This window comes from Neoarius graeffei, chromosome 10, assembly GCF_027579695.1.
Source record: "Neoarius graeffei isolate fNeoGra1 chromosome 10, fNeoGra1.pri, whole genome shotgun sequence".
NCBI lineage: Eukaryota > Metazoa > Chordata > Actinopteri > Siluriformes > Ariidae > Neoarius > Neoarius graeffei.
This window is the reverse complement of record NC_083578.1, coordinates 26579650-26594504: the sequence shown is the minus strand read 5'-3', so window position 1 is coordinate 26594504 and position 14855 is coordinate 26579650. Positions and strand designations below refer to the sequence as shown.

Genomic DNA, 14855 nt, shown 5'->3' with positions numbered 1-14855 from the left:
GCTTGATTGTCCACCAACGTAGTCCAAAGGGACATGCAATACTAATGCTGCTAGCACAAAAAGCTGGCATTATTGAACAAGCATTAGAATAGTATTCAACAAGAATCACAATAATCTAAAACAAATAAGAACAATGTCGCAATATTCAAATTAACTACCTATTAGCAGGGCTTTGAACCAGAATTTTTTTCCTATTGGTTCGTTCCGAACAGAAACTGAATTTTAACGTTTCCGGTTTTGGGTTCCACCATTAAATAGACGTTCCCGAACCGGTTAGAACAAAAAAATTTCGTTCCCGGAACGGTTAATTACGTTCCCTGTCAGCTGTTTAACAAATGGCTATAAAATGATGTCTCTGTCTCATCCAGCTTAAGCCAAATGTAGGCTAATTCTATTACAACCTTCATTAAATAAGACAAGAAATAATTCAAAACAATTATTATTTCAAATGTTGGCGATTTGGATTCTCAGTATGTCTTCCCATCTACACAAACAGAAAAAGTGCCAATAATGAAAGATAATTCGTTTAGTGTGTTACCAAAGGCTAGTCAGGCCCTATGCATTGATGGGCTAACAGAGGTTAACGTCATTTAATGTTCGCGAGCCTCTCATTAACGTGGACAAATGTATTGATATCGTGTTTGAAATTGACGTTTTTGAATAACGATAGACTGCAATATTTACCTCTTATTTAAGATGTGGAGACGTGATAGTAGTTCACCCTCCCGCTCTCTCCATTCAGTCAGCGAACGTCACACAGGAAGTGAACCCCAGCGGGTCATAGAAACTTGCGCAGGAGAAGAATGACTTTTTTATTTGTAGGCTACGGAAACTTTGAGGAACGAAATAAAAACCGGTATTAACCGGTTACCATTATTTTTAATAAGCGTTTCTGTTCTGGAACATAAAAAATAATAAAGTTTCTGGTTTCGTTTCTGTTCCATGTGAAATAGAAAAAGTTCCCGGTTTTCGTTCCTTGAACCGGTTCAAAGCCCTGCCTATTAGTCATCAAATAATTTCGAAAAGTGATATTCATGTAGGGCGGCACGGTGGCGTAGTGGTTAGCGCTGTCGCCTCACAGCAAGAAGGTTCTGGGTTCGAGCCCCGTGGCTGGCAAGGGCCTTTCTGTGCGGAGTTTGCATGTTCTCCCCGTGTCTGCGTGGGTTTCCTCCGGGTGCTCCGGTTTCCCCCACAGTCCAAAGACATGCAGGTTGGGTTAACTGGTGACTCTAAATTGACCGTAGGTGTGAATGTGAGTGTGAATGGTTGTCTCCATGTGTCGACCCTGTGATGATCTGGCAACTTGTCCAGGGTGTACCCCGCCTCTTGCCCATTGTCAGCTGGGATAGGCTCCAGCTTGCCTGTGACCCTGCACAGGATAAGCGGTTAGGGATAACGGATGGATGGCTATATTCATGTACAATATGTTTCGTATGCTCTGCTCTGTCTGCCAAGAGGGCTTGGAAAGTAATGCCATGTTGAGTTCTGAAATCAGTTTAAAATTGAGCAGTACTAATAAACTTTTTCTAATGGAAAAAAGGAGACTTCAGTGTAATTTGAGTCAAATGAAAGGTTATCAAGTTTTATAATACATTTACAGTAAATTAGTTTCACTTGAGAACCTTACCAAAGCTGTTATGCGAGCTCAATGTTATTAACTTAACATTAAGTGATGTATACATGTACTAGCTCTACAATATACTGTTCATTAAGTAGCTACTTTGTATTTATCTATTGTATGTATCTAAGTGTTCTTAATATACAATTGTAGATGTATTTGTAAATATTATTGATTACATTAAATCAAACTATGGACGGCAATAATTAAATAATATCGGCTGGCTTTTTTTCATGGTCTATCAGATATATTCCATTCAGCTAGCATGATATTGAATGAGTTGAAGAAGAGTTCAATGTCATGCTAGCTGAATGGAATATATCTGATATACCATGAAAAAAAGCCAGTCAATATTATTATTATTATTATTATCTCATCTCATTATCTCTAGCCGCTTTATCCTGTTCTACAGGGTCGCAGGCAAGCTGGAGCCTATCCCAGCTGACTACGGCCGAAAGGCGGGGTACACCCTGGACAAGTCGCCAGGTCATCACAGGGCTGACACATAGACACAGACAACCATTCACACTCACATTCACACCTACGCTCAATTTAGAGTCACCAGTTAACCTAACCTGCATGTCTTTGGACTGTGGGGGAAACCGGAGCACCCAGAGGAAACCCACGCGGACACGGGGAGAACATGCAAACTCCGCACAGAAAGGCCTTCGTCGGCTGCTGGGCTCGAACCCGGACCTTCTTGCTGTGAGGAGACAGCGCTAACCACTACACCACCGTGCCGCCTATTATTATTATTATTATTATACATACACATTCCTTTCAGGTGTTCAACGCATCTTTCTCGTTCAAAATTCTCTCAAAATCTTCTGTATTTAATGAAGCAAACCTGGCTGCCATATTTGTTTACAAATTGTCACAGTCGCTCGCTAGTGCGGAGGTTTTACGTCTCTGATGTGTGACGTCATGGTGTCTTGACAACCATGCAGTATCATAAACCATATTCAACGTTCATTCTCCATTGGGTAGAGTGACGTAATACACATAGGATAAGTGATATGCTAACAATATTGCATGCTATCAAACCAAATGAATGAAACCCACTAGAAGGGAATAGAACACGTGTTTTTATTCCATGGAAAAAGTGTCCTGTATAATAATTATGTATATTTCTCCCTTCCCAAATATGGTTAATTCATGCTCTTATTCTCCTTCCACTTTTCCTGGTGGGATTTACAGTGATAATAGGCTGAGAAGGTCAGCCCCAAATACTTCTACATTTACATTCACATTTACGGCATTTGGCAAACACGCTTATCCAGGGAAAATTACAGAAGTGCTAATGAAATCCCCATCAATGAACACATCCCCATATTGGTTTACAAGGTCAGGCACTAAGAGTAGTTCATTCCACCAACTAGGTTCCAGAACAAAGAAACTCCATGATGCATATCTTCCCTGAGAAATGGTGGGCCCAATCAAGCATTGCTAGAGGATCAGTGAGAGTGTGTTGAGCAGGGTGTGATAAGTGCTTTATGCTAGGAGGACGCTGGTCCAAAGCCATTTTTGGCTTTGTAAGCCAAGTAGGACATGCCTGATACATCTCTAATATGAACTGACCAGGGGACGTCCTTGTGAGGTGCCCAACCAAGAGGATATCACGATGTGATAAATAACAGGGATGTTACCTCAGCCCTCCATACAGGCCACTTCTCCAACCTTTGCTGTATCTTGATATCCTGTCCATGAAAACCACAAACAGGAGTGCAGACAAGAGATACTCTGTCAAAGTTGTGCAAAAACCCATATTGTTCATCCTGAAACTTAGGTTCAACTATCACACTGAGCCTTCTCACCAGAACACACCATCACACAACCCCATTTTTTAGAAACAGAGACCACCGGTTTCCTAATCCAAAGGCACTGGTCCAGATATCCAACCAGCAATGGGGTAAGAGGCATGCCATACAATCTCAACCTTCTCCAGTGCCTTTAACATCTCAGCATTGCTATAATGACAACTTCCGTCATAATAACCTTAGCCACAGAGATTGACTGACTTTAAAATGCCAGATATTTCTGGCACTGACTCCCCTTACAAAAATCTACCATGGTTAACTATGGTTTTACCATGGTTTTATGTAGTAACCATGGTTATACTATGGTTTTTATGTAGTAACCATGATTCTACCATGGTATCTCATGGTTATTCTAAGTACTATGAACCAACCATAGTATTACTATGGTTCATCCATGGTAGTAACCATGGATTTCAGGGCTTTGAACCGGTTCAAGGAACGAAAACGAAAACCGGGAACTTTTTCTATTTCACATGGAACAGAAACGAAACCAGAAACTTTATTATTTTTTATGTTCCGGAACAGAAACGCTTATTAAAAATAATGGTAACCGGTTAATACCGGTTTTTATTTCGTTCCTCAAAGTTTCTGTAGCCTACAAATAGTCATTCTTCTCCTGCGCAAGTTTCTATGACCCGCTGGGGTTCACTTCCTGTGTGACGTTCGCTGATTGAATGGAGAGAGCGGGAAGGTGGACTGCTAGTGAGTAAGTGCATTACTGAGTGTCTGAGCAAAGAAGAGCCTGAACGATGCAACCTCCCTATTGGCTGTTTATTGGCTGTTTGTAAAAATGTATCAGTTGTTGCCCTTCCCACGGGAATCATCGCGGGCTCGAGAGACGAGACCTGACGAGTTAGTTCGTTGGTAGCAGAACAAAATGTCTGGACACAAATCGGGTTTTCAGAAAAGGAAAGAAAATAAACGGAGGGTTGAAAATACAAAAAAGGAGGCAGAAAATGCAAAACGAGTTTTAAGGTAGGACAAATGGTTAGTTTTCTGAGGCAGCCCGCCGTGGCTGCCTGCAGGCTTATTTATTATAGCCCATTTAGTTAAAATAGTTGATATAAAATGTTTATAGTTATAGTTATGTGATGGTTGTCCTGATTTAGACTGTTTTTTTTGGGGGGGGGTTGCGCGATGTTGCACCCGGGTCCAGATTAGGGCAGAACCGGCCCTGGCTACATTTCAGGTGTAGTTTGTTTTATGAATGTATGTACTTGCATAGATGTGCACTTGGTCTTCCAATATGGCGCCTAACAAAATCTCGCGGCGCGGTGACGTCATGCGGTAGCCCTCTATAGGGCCTGACTAGCCTTTGGTAACACACTAAACGAATTATCTTTCATTTTTGGCACTTTTTCTGTTTGTGTAGATGGGAAGACATACTGAGAATCCAAATCGCCAACATTTGAAATAATAATTGTTTTGAATTATTTCTTGTCTTATTTAATGAAGGTTGTAATAGAATTAGCCTACATTTGGCTTAAGCTGGATGAGACAGAGACATAATTTTATAGCCATTTGTTAAACAGCTGACAGGGAACGTAATTAACCGTTCCGGGAACGAAATTTTTTTGTTCTAACCGGTTCGGGAACGTCTATTTAATGGTGGAACCCAAAACCGGAAACGTTAAAATTCCGTTTCTGTTCGGAACGAACCAATAGGAAAAAAATTCCGGTTCAAAGCCCTGATGGATTTACTATGGTATTTCATGGTGATTCTAAGTACTATGAACCAACCATAGCATTACTGTGGTTTATCCATAGTACTGCAGTAGCTGTGGTAGCATCATAGTTGTATGTGTAATAGGCCATAGTAACTATGAAATTAGTTTAAAAAGGGATAGTATGGTTTTTAAAAGGATGCACTAACTGTAGTATTATCATGCTTTCATCCAACAGTCAATGCTGTAGAGAAGGATCTCGATTAACAGCCCAGATACATTAACATTTACCATAGTGAAACCATGGTTAAACCATAGTCATGAACCATGGTTTTCATGGTTACCCAAAAAAACCATGAAAACCATGAATAACTATAAACCATGGTAAAACCATGGTTAGTTTTCATAGTAAAACCATGGTTAATTTTCGTAAGGGTCTTGATGGGAGGGTATGTCGTTCCTCCTAATCACTCCCCTCCAAAATATTGCCTTCATTTCCAACATAAGCAATGAAGTCCCATAGTAGCACTATGGAGTTAATACCCTCTCACGTGTTTACTCTAACTTCTCCAAGAAGTCTGAATACTCCAAACTGCTATTTGGTGCATACATATGCACAAACAATAGTGAGAGTTTTCCTTCTGTAGCCTGGGATTGGTGAACATCCTGACAGCCTGAGGCCTGTGGGAACGCTGGAGTAGCAGTGAAAGACCACCCCTGATCAAACAGTTTGGTACTGGAGCTCGTACCATGTCTCACACAGTAACAACAGAAAATTGATGTTGCACAATCTTAAAGCCAGTTTCTATTACAAGGGTCAAGTTCCTCTAAGACTGTCCATTGCATGTCTGCCATCAAAATGGCATTGGTAGTTCGAACTGATCCTGATATAGTGATCATTGGTGGCTTCGGGGGTAGGTTGTGGTAACCCTAATTTGGACAGCATACACTTAGTCATCTTGTACCCTTCATGGGGTCTTTCAGATTACTCTATTTGTCTGAGCTCTCCCCTCAGATCTGTTTACCTAGGGAGACCCTACTAGGAGCATTATGCTTCTAGTGACATAGCTCTGAGGTTCACAGAAATACAAAAGCCCCTTCACACTGATGAGGTCTTGAACCACAAAATGGCCTGACATGGTTAACCACAAATGTAATTCTCAATTGGGGATTAGTATAGGGGAAAGATGTTTAATGTTCAGCCCCCTAGACATCCCTTTTTACTACGTATAAAAGACCAAATTCAGACATGCTGAGGGCAGCACGGTGGTGTCGTGGTTAGCACTGTCGCCTCACAGCAAGAAGGTTCTGGGTTCGAGCCCAGTGGTTGACAGGGGCCTTTCTGTGTCGAGTTTGCATGTTCTCCCTGTGTCTACGTGGGTTTCCTTCGGGTGCGCCGGTTTCCACCACAGTCCAAAGACATGCGGTTAGGTTAACTAGCTACTCTAAATTGTCCATAAGTGTGAATGGTTGAGAGGAGAAAACCTCTATAATAATCCAGTAGAAGGCAACAGGAAACCACTACTGTAACGTTCCCTTGAAACTTTGATGGCTGAAGCCATCAGATTGGACCTGCCATTAGGCAGAATACTGAAGAAGACACAGTAATATAGTGAACAACTGAGTGAGTAAATCATCCATCTTATGGGACACTGTTTTTGCAGAGGTGTCTATCACAAACGAAGTAAAGGCCTTATAAAACATGATTAGAGACAAAATAAAATTAGTCCCTTAAAAGAGCATGAAAGAACACTACCAATATCACCGAATGATGCAATGTAGTGCATAAAAAAAGACTGATATTGCATACTGATAAGCTTATAATAACCTTGCCTTTTGAGCAGGGTCAAAATGCGGTAATCTGATTTGGAGTAATCTGCTCCAATCTGGCATAAATGCTGACCACATGCCTCTCTCCCTCTAACGGGCCACTCCTATTGGCTGAGCTTCAGCTTTACTGGTATATGCTGTCAACCTAGAGCATGTCATATTGACATTCAGTTAGGTACCTTTCTACATCATCTATATATTCCAAGTTGAATTTGGTCAGCACTATTACTGTAAAGTTCTACCAAAAATTCAATAAAATAGATATTATTATAATACATGGATTAGTATGCATATTCAGTCACTTCATATACAGAATAGACAAAAGAGCCCAGAAGGCTAGAAGTTATAATACAATTTAGAAATGGAGAAATATTTAAAGCTTCAAGACACATTCAACTTGATTATAAATACTACTATGTTTTGTCATTCTTCAGCGAATCTTCGAGATTAAATTCTAACTATAACAACACAAAAGCTTATATTCTCTGTAAGAAATATGAAGTAAAATTGTAAGTAAAACCAAGAGTGTTGAATTCATTTGCTTACCAGATTCAATTTGGAGTAAAATTAGCTGGCAATAGTTTAGAGCCCTGCCATGGCATCAAAGTAGAGCTTTGTATTAATTTATTCTAATACAGATGATCTTAACCAAAAGGCAGAAAAGCGCTAGACATTTTAGCAAATATTATATAACTAATTGTTTAAATTCATGACTAATTAATTATATATCTTCCCTGTTCATTTCACTATAATTTAGTGAATAATTCATAGCAGTTACTGAATAACACACTTGAAGATAATCAACTAAACAACAAACTGAAAAACTTTAAGTGGTTAAGTTAAGCAAGGTGTAATTATAAACGCATGCTGAAGTTGTCTGAGACACAGCTTAAATGTTCTTATGTCCTTGTGTAAGATACCTGAACCTAAATCTCTCAAATGGCACTTGATACCCCGAGCTGCGTTAGAGATTGCAAACGGGGTTTTTTTTTTTTTAGATGCTGTGTATATTGTATTGTTACATTTAATTTTGGGTATTTTCAGGAAATAGAAAACTATTGAATTGACAATTACTCTCATTTGAATTCATTTTATGTTATGATATTTCGATATGCTATCTAACCTACAACAAGGTTTACAAATAACATACTTAACATTACTGACAAATACAACTGAGCTGAGGTCCCCATATTCATATTACCTGTGCAATATCAAGTGAGCTCCCAGCAATAAATGTACTGTACCTGCCTGTAATCTGTAAATCTTCAATTACAGCTCATTGTCATGTTGCATATATATATATACACACACACACACACACACACACACACACACACAAGTGCATCTCAAAAAATTAGAATATTGTGAAAAAGTTCAATATTTTCCATCAGTTATTTAAGAAAGTGAAAATGTTATATATTATAGACTCATTACACGTAAACTAAAATGTTTCAAGCATTTTTCTATTTTAATTTTAATCAGTATGGCACACAGTACAAAAAAAAAAAAAAAAACATCTCCAAATATTAGAATATTTCATTTCGAGTTTGAGTAAAACAGTATGAACACAGTGTATCTCTCGGTCTAGTTCAGTACACACAACCACAATCATGGGGAAGACTGCTGACTTGACTGTTGTCCAGAAGATGATCACTGATGCCCTCCACAAGGAGGGTAAGCCACAAAAGGTCATTGCTGAAAAGGGTGGCTGGAAAAGGTGCACAAGCAACAGGGATGGCCGCAGTCTTGAGAGGATTGTCAAGAAAAGTTAATTCAAGAACTTGGGAGAGCTTCACAAGGAGCGGACTGAGGCTGGTGTCAGTGTATCAAGACCCATCACGAAGAGACATCTTCAAGAAACGGGATACAACTTTCGCATTCCTAATATCAAGCTACTCCTGAGCCAGAGACAATGTCAGAAGTGTCTTATCTGGGCTAAGGAGAGAAAGAAATGGACTGTTGCTCAGTGGTCCAAAGTCCTCTTTTCAGATGAAAGTACATTTTGCATTTAATTTGGAAATCACGGTTCTAGAGTCTGGAGGAAGAGTGGAGAGGCACAGAATCCAAGGTGTTTGAAGCCCAGTGTGAAGTTTCCACAGTCTGTGATGATTTGGGGTGCCATGTCATCTGCTGGTGATGGTCCACTGTATTTTATCAAGTCCAAAGTCAACACAGCCATCTACCAGGAGATTTTAGAGCACTTCATGCTTCCATCTGCTGACGAGCTTTTTGGAGATGCTGATTTCCTTTTCCAGCAGGACTTAGCACCTGCCCACAGTGCCAAAACTACTACCAAATGGTTTGCTGACCATGATATTACTGTGTTTGATTGGCCAGCCAACTTGCCTGACCTGAACCCCATAGAGAATCTATGGGGTATTGTCAAGAGGAAAATGAGAAACACCTGACCCAAAAATACAGATACGCTGAAGGCCGTTATCAAAGCAACCTGGGCTTCAATAACACCTCAGCAGTGCCACAGATTGATCACCTCCATGCCACACCGCATTGATACAGTAATTCATAGTAAAGGAGCCCCAACCAAGTATTGAGTGTATAAATGAATATACTTTTCAGAAGTTGGACATTTCTGTATTGTAAATCCTTTTTTTGGTTGATCTTAGGGAATATTCTAATAATTTGAGATACTGGATTTCTGATTTTCATGAGCTATAAGCCATAATCATCAAAATTAAAACAAAAAAAGGCTTTAAATATTTCACTTTACATGTAATGAATATAGAATATATGAAAGTTTACCTTATATATATATATATATATATATATATATATATATATATATATATATATATATATATATTTATTCTGTTTTTAACACACATTAATATCTTTTATTTTCTATAATTTGCCCAGCCCTTTTAAACACATAGTTTGGAAAATTTGCATTAAACCCTCCCCTGAGCTCTAATGAAAAATAACTGCTAGCTATGATATTGAGGGTACAGCATACCAAATTATGTGTACTGAACCACGCGTAAATGGCCACCTATACCTACCTGAATAACATCTTCCCTGCTGTTAAAGGAAACAAAAAAGTAACCCCTGGATGATGTAAATGACGTGTTGAAAGAGTGCTCTCAGACTCCCCCTTCTGTCTGCCTGCAATACAATATTGAACAAAGAGTATGCTTCTATCTGAGTAAGCTGATTAAAGAAAGACCTTCTGAATAATAAAAACAACAGAAACCATACAGTTTATAAAAGGTTATTTTAATGATAAGTAACAATAGCCTATGCAGAATGCGTGTGGTGGGATGTGTAGGCCATGAGTGTGACGCTGTACACGTCAGTCTTGTCTCCTTTCAATATCAGTGGAACACACATCTGCACCACCTTGTTGGGCTAGAACACACACACACACACACACACACACACACACACACACACACATACATATATCAATCACTGACAAAATGTAAATTAAAAGACAAAGATGACATTTTCTTTGCAGAAACATCTTCATAAATTATTTTATCCGGTTGTTAACTATCCTTGTTTTGATTCTTGATGAGATATAACTTCCATCTTTGTTCAAATCTGCCATGCTATCTGTGCATTAGCGACTCAGTTTAATATCGCTGCAGTCAGGTAATGATCAGGCTTCATGTCTCACTGGTAAAATGTTGGAGGGTCTAAATGTTTGATCTAAATTTGACCCAAGCCTCCAAGTTATTGAGGCCTTATTTATTTAGCAATTTTCTACATCTAGTCAAGTGGCTTAAAACTGAGGGTTAACGTGGCATAACGACAACTAAACGATTCTTAAACTCTGTTTAACAGATCAGGCTCACAGTGCCAGGAGGCTGATTTAAGATGCTCAGCTGTTGAAGTCCGTGAGCTACGCGCAAAATGATTAAACTTAAAGCGACATTTTTTGCCTCAGTCATCAAAATACTGTAAGTTCGTAGCTGACTGGCAGCATTACGTGGTTTTTTTTTAATGTTCTGCAAACCATGAAGCAGTGCATATGTTCTATAAATACATACCTTTTACATGAAGAAACTAGATAGAACTCGACGCCAACGGCATCGATGGGGATGCCTCCGCCCGGTAGACTACACGCCTTATTAAGTTGTGATTTGGGGATGGACATTTGACCTCACAGTAATCTTGACCTGGTGAAATTAATTGTATTGGCCTTGGAGACATTGTGTTCACAAGGTTTTCGGACAGACATTTGACCTCACAGTGACCTTGACCTTAGACCTTTTGATCTCAAAATCTAATCAGCTTATCTTTGTCCCCAAATGCACAAATGGTGAAAGTTTGGTGAAATTCCTTTTATTTGCCTTGGAGACATTGTGTTCACAGGGTTTTCGGACAGACATTTGACCTCACAGTGACCTTGACCTTAGACCTTTTAACCTCAAAATCTAATCAGTTCATGTTTGTCCCAAAGCGCACAAATGGTGAAAGTTTGGTGAAATTCCTTTTATTAGCCTTTGAGATACCGTGTTCACAAGGTTTCGGGATGGACGCACGGACGGACGGATGGACAACCCGAAAACATAATGCCTCCTGCACCTTAAGGTGGCGGAGGCATAAAAATGGGTTATGGTGACCTCCCTGACTATTGTGTGTACTGTGTATTGTACACTGCAAAAAACCTGACAACTGAATTTGAGGAGAAAATTCCTTAATACGAATAAAATTCTCTTGCTGCATGGACATAATTTTACTTGACAAGACATCTTGGAATAAGTTGGTTATAATCGAGAACTAGTTTTAATAATCTCAGAGTTGGTGTCTTGTATTCTTCTAATAGGAAACGCTAGATTGTTTCAACTATATTCAAGATATTCTAACTTGTTAAGATAGCATTTTTGCAGTGTAGAAGAAAACGAGACACCAACTCTGAGATTATTAAAACTAGTTCTAGATTGTAACCAACTTATTCCAAGATGTCTTGTCAAGTAAAATTATCCGTCCATGCAGCAAGATAATTTCACTAGTATTAAGGAATTTTCTCCTCAAATTCCGTTTTCTGCAGTGTATTGGGTTGCAAACGTTGTCTACCAAGCGCATTTAGACAAGAGGGTTGTTAGCTCCATAGTCAATAAAGCTTACTTATTTGTTATTCATTTGCAATGGTGTGTTCTATTACAGTTTACCCACTACAGGCAATTAAACAACGAAGAAAAAAATTAAACGAGTGGTCCAAATACCTAAATCTGCTTACTGCAGATTTTAAAAAAAAGAAAGGAAATCAGCCTTTTCCAGTAAGACCTAGATAACTTCATAATTTGAACCCGTTTCTTAAGGAGTTAAAATATTAACACAGGGTGTTAAAAAAAAAAACACCACCACCACCTTTTGTCTAGTAGTGCAGGTGGCACGATGGTGCCGTAGTTAGCACTGACTGTTGCCTTATAACAAGCGGGTTCTGGGTTCAAACCTGTCAGTTGACTGGGGTCTTTCTGTGTGGAGTTTTCGTGTTTTTCTCGTGCCTGTGCGTTTTCTCTCTGGGTACTCCAGTTTCCTCCCATAGTCCAAAGACATGCAGATTAGGTGAACTGGCTACTCTAAGGCTACATCCACACGACAATGGCAATGAGATTTTTTTTTTTAAATATCGCGTCCACATGGGCAACGGATCAGTAAAATATCAGGTACATATGGCAACGCAACACTTGCTGAAAACGATGCAATACACATGCCACACCTCTACGTGCGCTGTAAGACGGTCCCATCGGAGACACCAGAACAATAGAAGAAGTAGACGCATGCGCATAAACCCCTTCTTCTGTAGCATCAGCCACATAAAAAGTTTTGATTATTAATCAGTAGCGTAAAACGAAAGATGCGGAAAGAGGAATGAATGGGGGTAGATGGAAGCCGGTACGCCAACATTCTGATATCCTCCAGAATTCTTTAATGGTCCGGAATAAATTGAATGCTACACGTTGATGGATTACTTTGTTCTTCTACACCCTTTTTGAGGAATGTATTGTCGGACTTAAACCAACATCTGAAGAGGTGAGATCGCTCCTTTTTTTTCCCTATTTTTGCTGGCGGGATTGTTTTTGTTTTTGGAAAGCGCACGGGTGGTGCGTGGTTTGGTTATACTCAGTACTTCCGCAGTGCTTGGACTAAAGACTCTGCCCTAAGGGCTATTCTCTCACTCTCTCACTTTGCACCATTACACAATAAATATTCACAGTGAAAATATTTTGTAAGCGCGTTTCATGAACCAAGTTATAGGATTTGTTGACAACTCGCATCGAGTTCGTTACACTTCTACCCGGCGTGAAGCACTGACAGTCATGTGGTTGTGACGTCATCGTAAACAAATCCGTTCTACTCATCCAGACGACTTCGCAATGGCGCCATTGCCAGATTTTTCCACTCTGGAACCCGTTCTCAAAAGATTTCGTTTTGGGGCACCCAAAACGCCGGTGCCGTGTGGACGCCAGGCCGAAACGATAAACAATTTTATCAGATTCACCTGAATCCGTTGCCGTGTGGACAGGGCCTAAATTGTCCATTGTGAGTCTGTGGCTCTAACATTTCTAACCTGCGATAGACTGGCGACCTGTCCAGGGTGAACCCAATTGCCCAATGTCAGCTGGGATTGGCTCCAGTCTACTTACAACCCGTAATGGATAAGCAGCATAGAAAATGAATGAATGAATACAGCATGATATTTTATTGCTTAGTCATCATAAGCTTCAAAGCCATTGTGAAATCTGAATTAATAGTTTTGAAGACAAAATTCCCAAGATTCTTTATATTTAAATTTGATAATGTGCATTCGGGATGTAACTGAATACGAGTACTTTTGTCACAATGAACAAATAGTAGATGTGTTCTAAAGACAAACATGTACAGACACAAATAGGAGGTTCACTTTTTTTTTTTTCTGGAAAGGGTCACAAGACTTCTTTTTCTTCAGGGTGCTGGCTGATAGCAGGTCTGCTCTGATGGCTTCAGCCATCAAAGTTTCTAGAGAAGAAGAATTACAGTAGTGGTTTCCCGTTGCCTTCTACTGGATTATTATGGAGGTTCACACACACACACCTATGGACAATTTAGAGTAGCCAGTTAACCTAAGCGCATGTCTTTGGACTGTGGGGGAAACCGGAGCACCCGGAGGAAACCCACGCAGACACGGGGAGAACATGCAAACTCGACACGGAAAGGCCCCCGTCGGCGGCTGGGCTCAAACCCAGAACCTTCTTGCTGTGAGGCGACAGCGCTAACCACTACACCACCGTGCTGCCCGGTCACAGGACAGCTGGTTGAAATTAAAGGTGTGCCATAGGACTGGGATACTGATGCACAAAAATCTCTGGGAGGTTTTTACTTTCATGTGGGCATGAGTGGTTAAATATGAAGTTCAAGGGACAAAGAAAGAACTTGTTTATCGTGTTCCTTCATTCATACCTGCCTAGCCACACCTCTAGTTGAGACCATTTATAAACTCAAGTGATGTAGCTGAAATTGAGGAACTTTCAGAGCCAGAATTCATGGATCATACTGCCAGTGCTGGCATTTCAACTTCTGAGTTTTTTGCACTGCTTCTGGTGGCATAGTGCTACAGTTCTTATTTAATAATAATTTATTTAATAAAAAAAAACTCTTCTGGTTTCGGCCTCACCCTTCAGATTCACATCTGAATACAGATAGGAATATTTGGAGCTCTAAACAGATAAAGATAATGCTATTGCATTACACCCCTAGTGTGCATGTTATACTTCCGTACAGTGTGTCCAGCAGGTGGAGTCCAAGTGATAGTGATGGTGCATCTGTGACCTGCAGCCACACTTCCTTGGGTGGGGTCCACATGAAACCCATGCTTCTGAAGATCAGTTACGTTCTCCCATAAAAACTCTCCATTCTACAAACGGCAAGACAGAGATGAGATGAGACAGTGCAGAAAAGAGGAAAGAAACATAACAGGAAAGG

At 39.9% G+C, this 14855-nt stretch overlaps 1 protein-coding gene across 1 annotated transcript in view; it reads right to left on the bottom strand.

Moving 5' to 3' along the window:
* Positions 1-10181: 10181 nt before the first annotated feature.
* The window catches only part of cfap74 (cilia and flagella associated protein 74), a 153080-nt gene continuing 148406 nt past the window's right edge, over positions 10182-14855 (bottom strand). The window contains exons 37-38 of the mRNA XM_060931648.1: positions 14653-14787; positions 10182-10292 (exon numbers count right to left, since the gene is read on the bottom strand). Coding sequence (XP_060787631.1) covers positions 10182-10292; positions 14653-14787 — 246 coding nt within the window. The remainder of the gene's footprint in view (positions 10293-14652; positions 14788-14855) is intronic.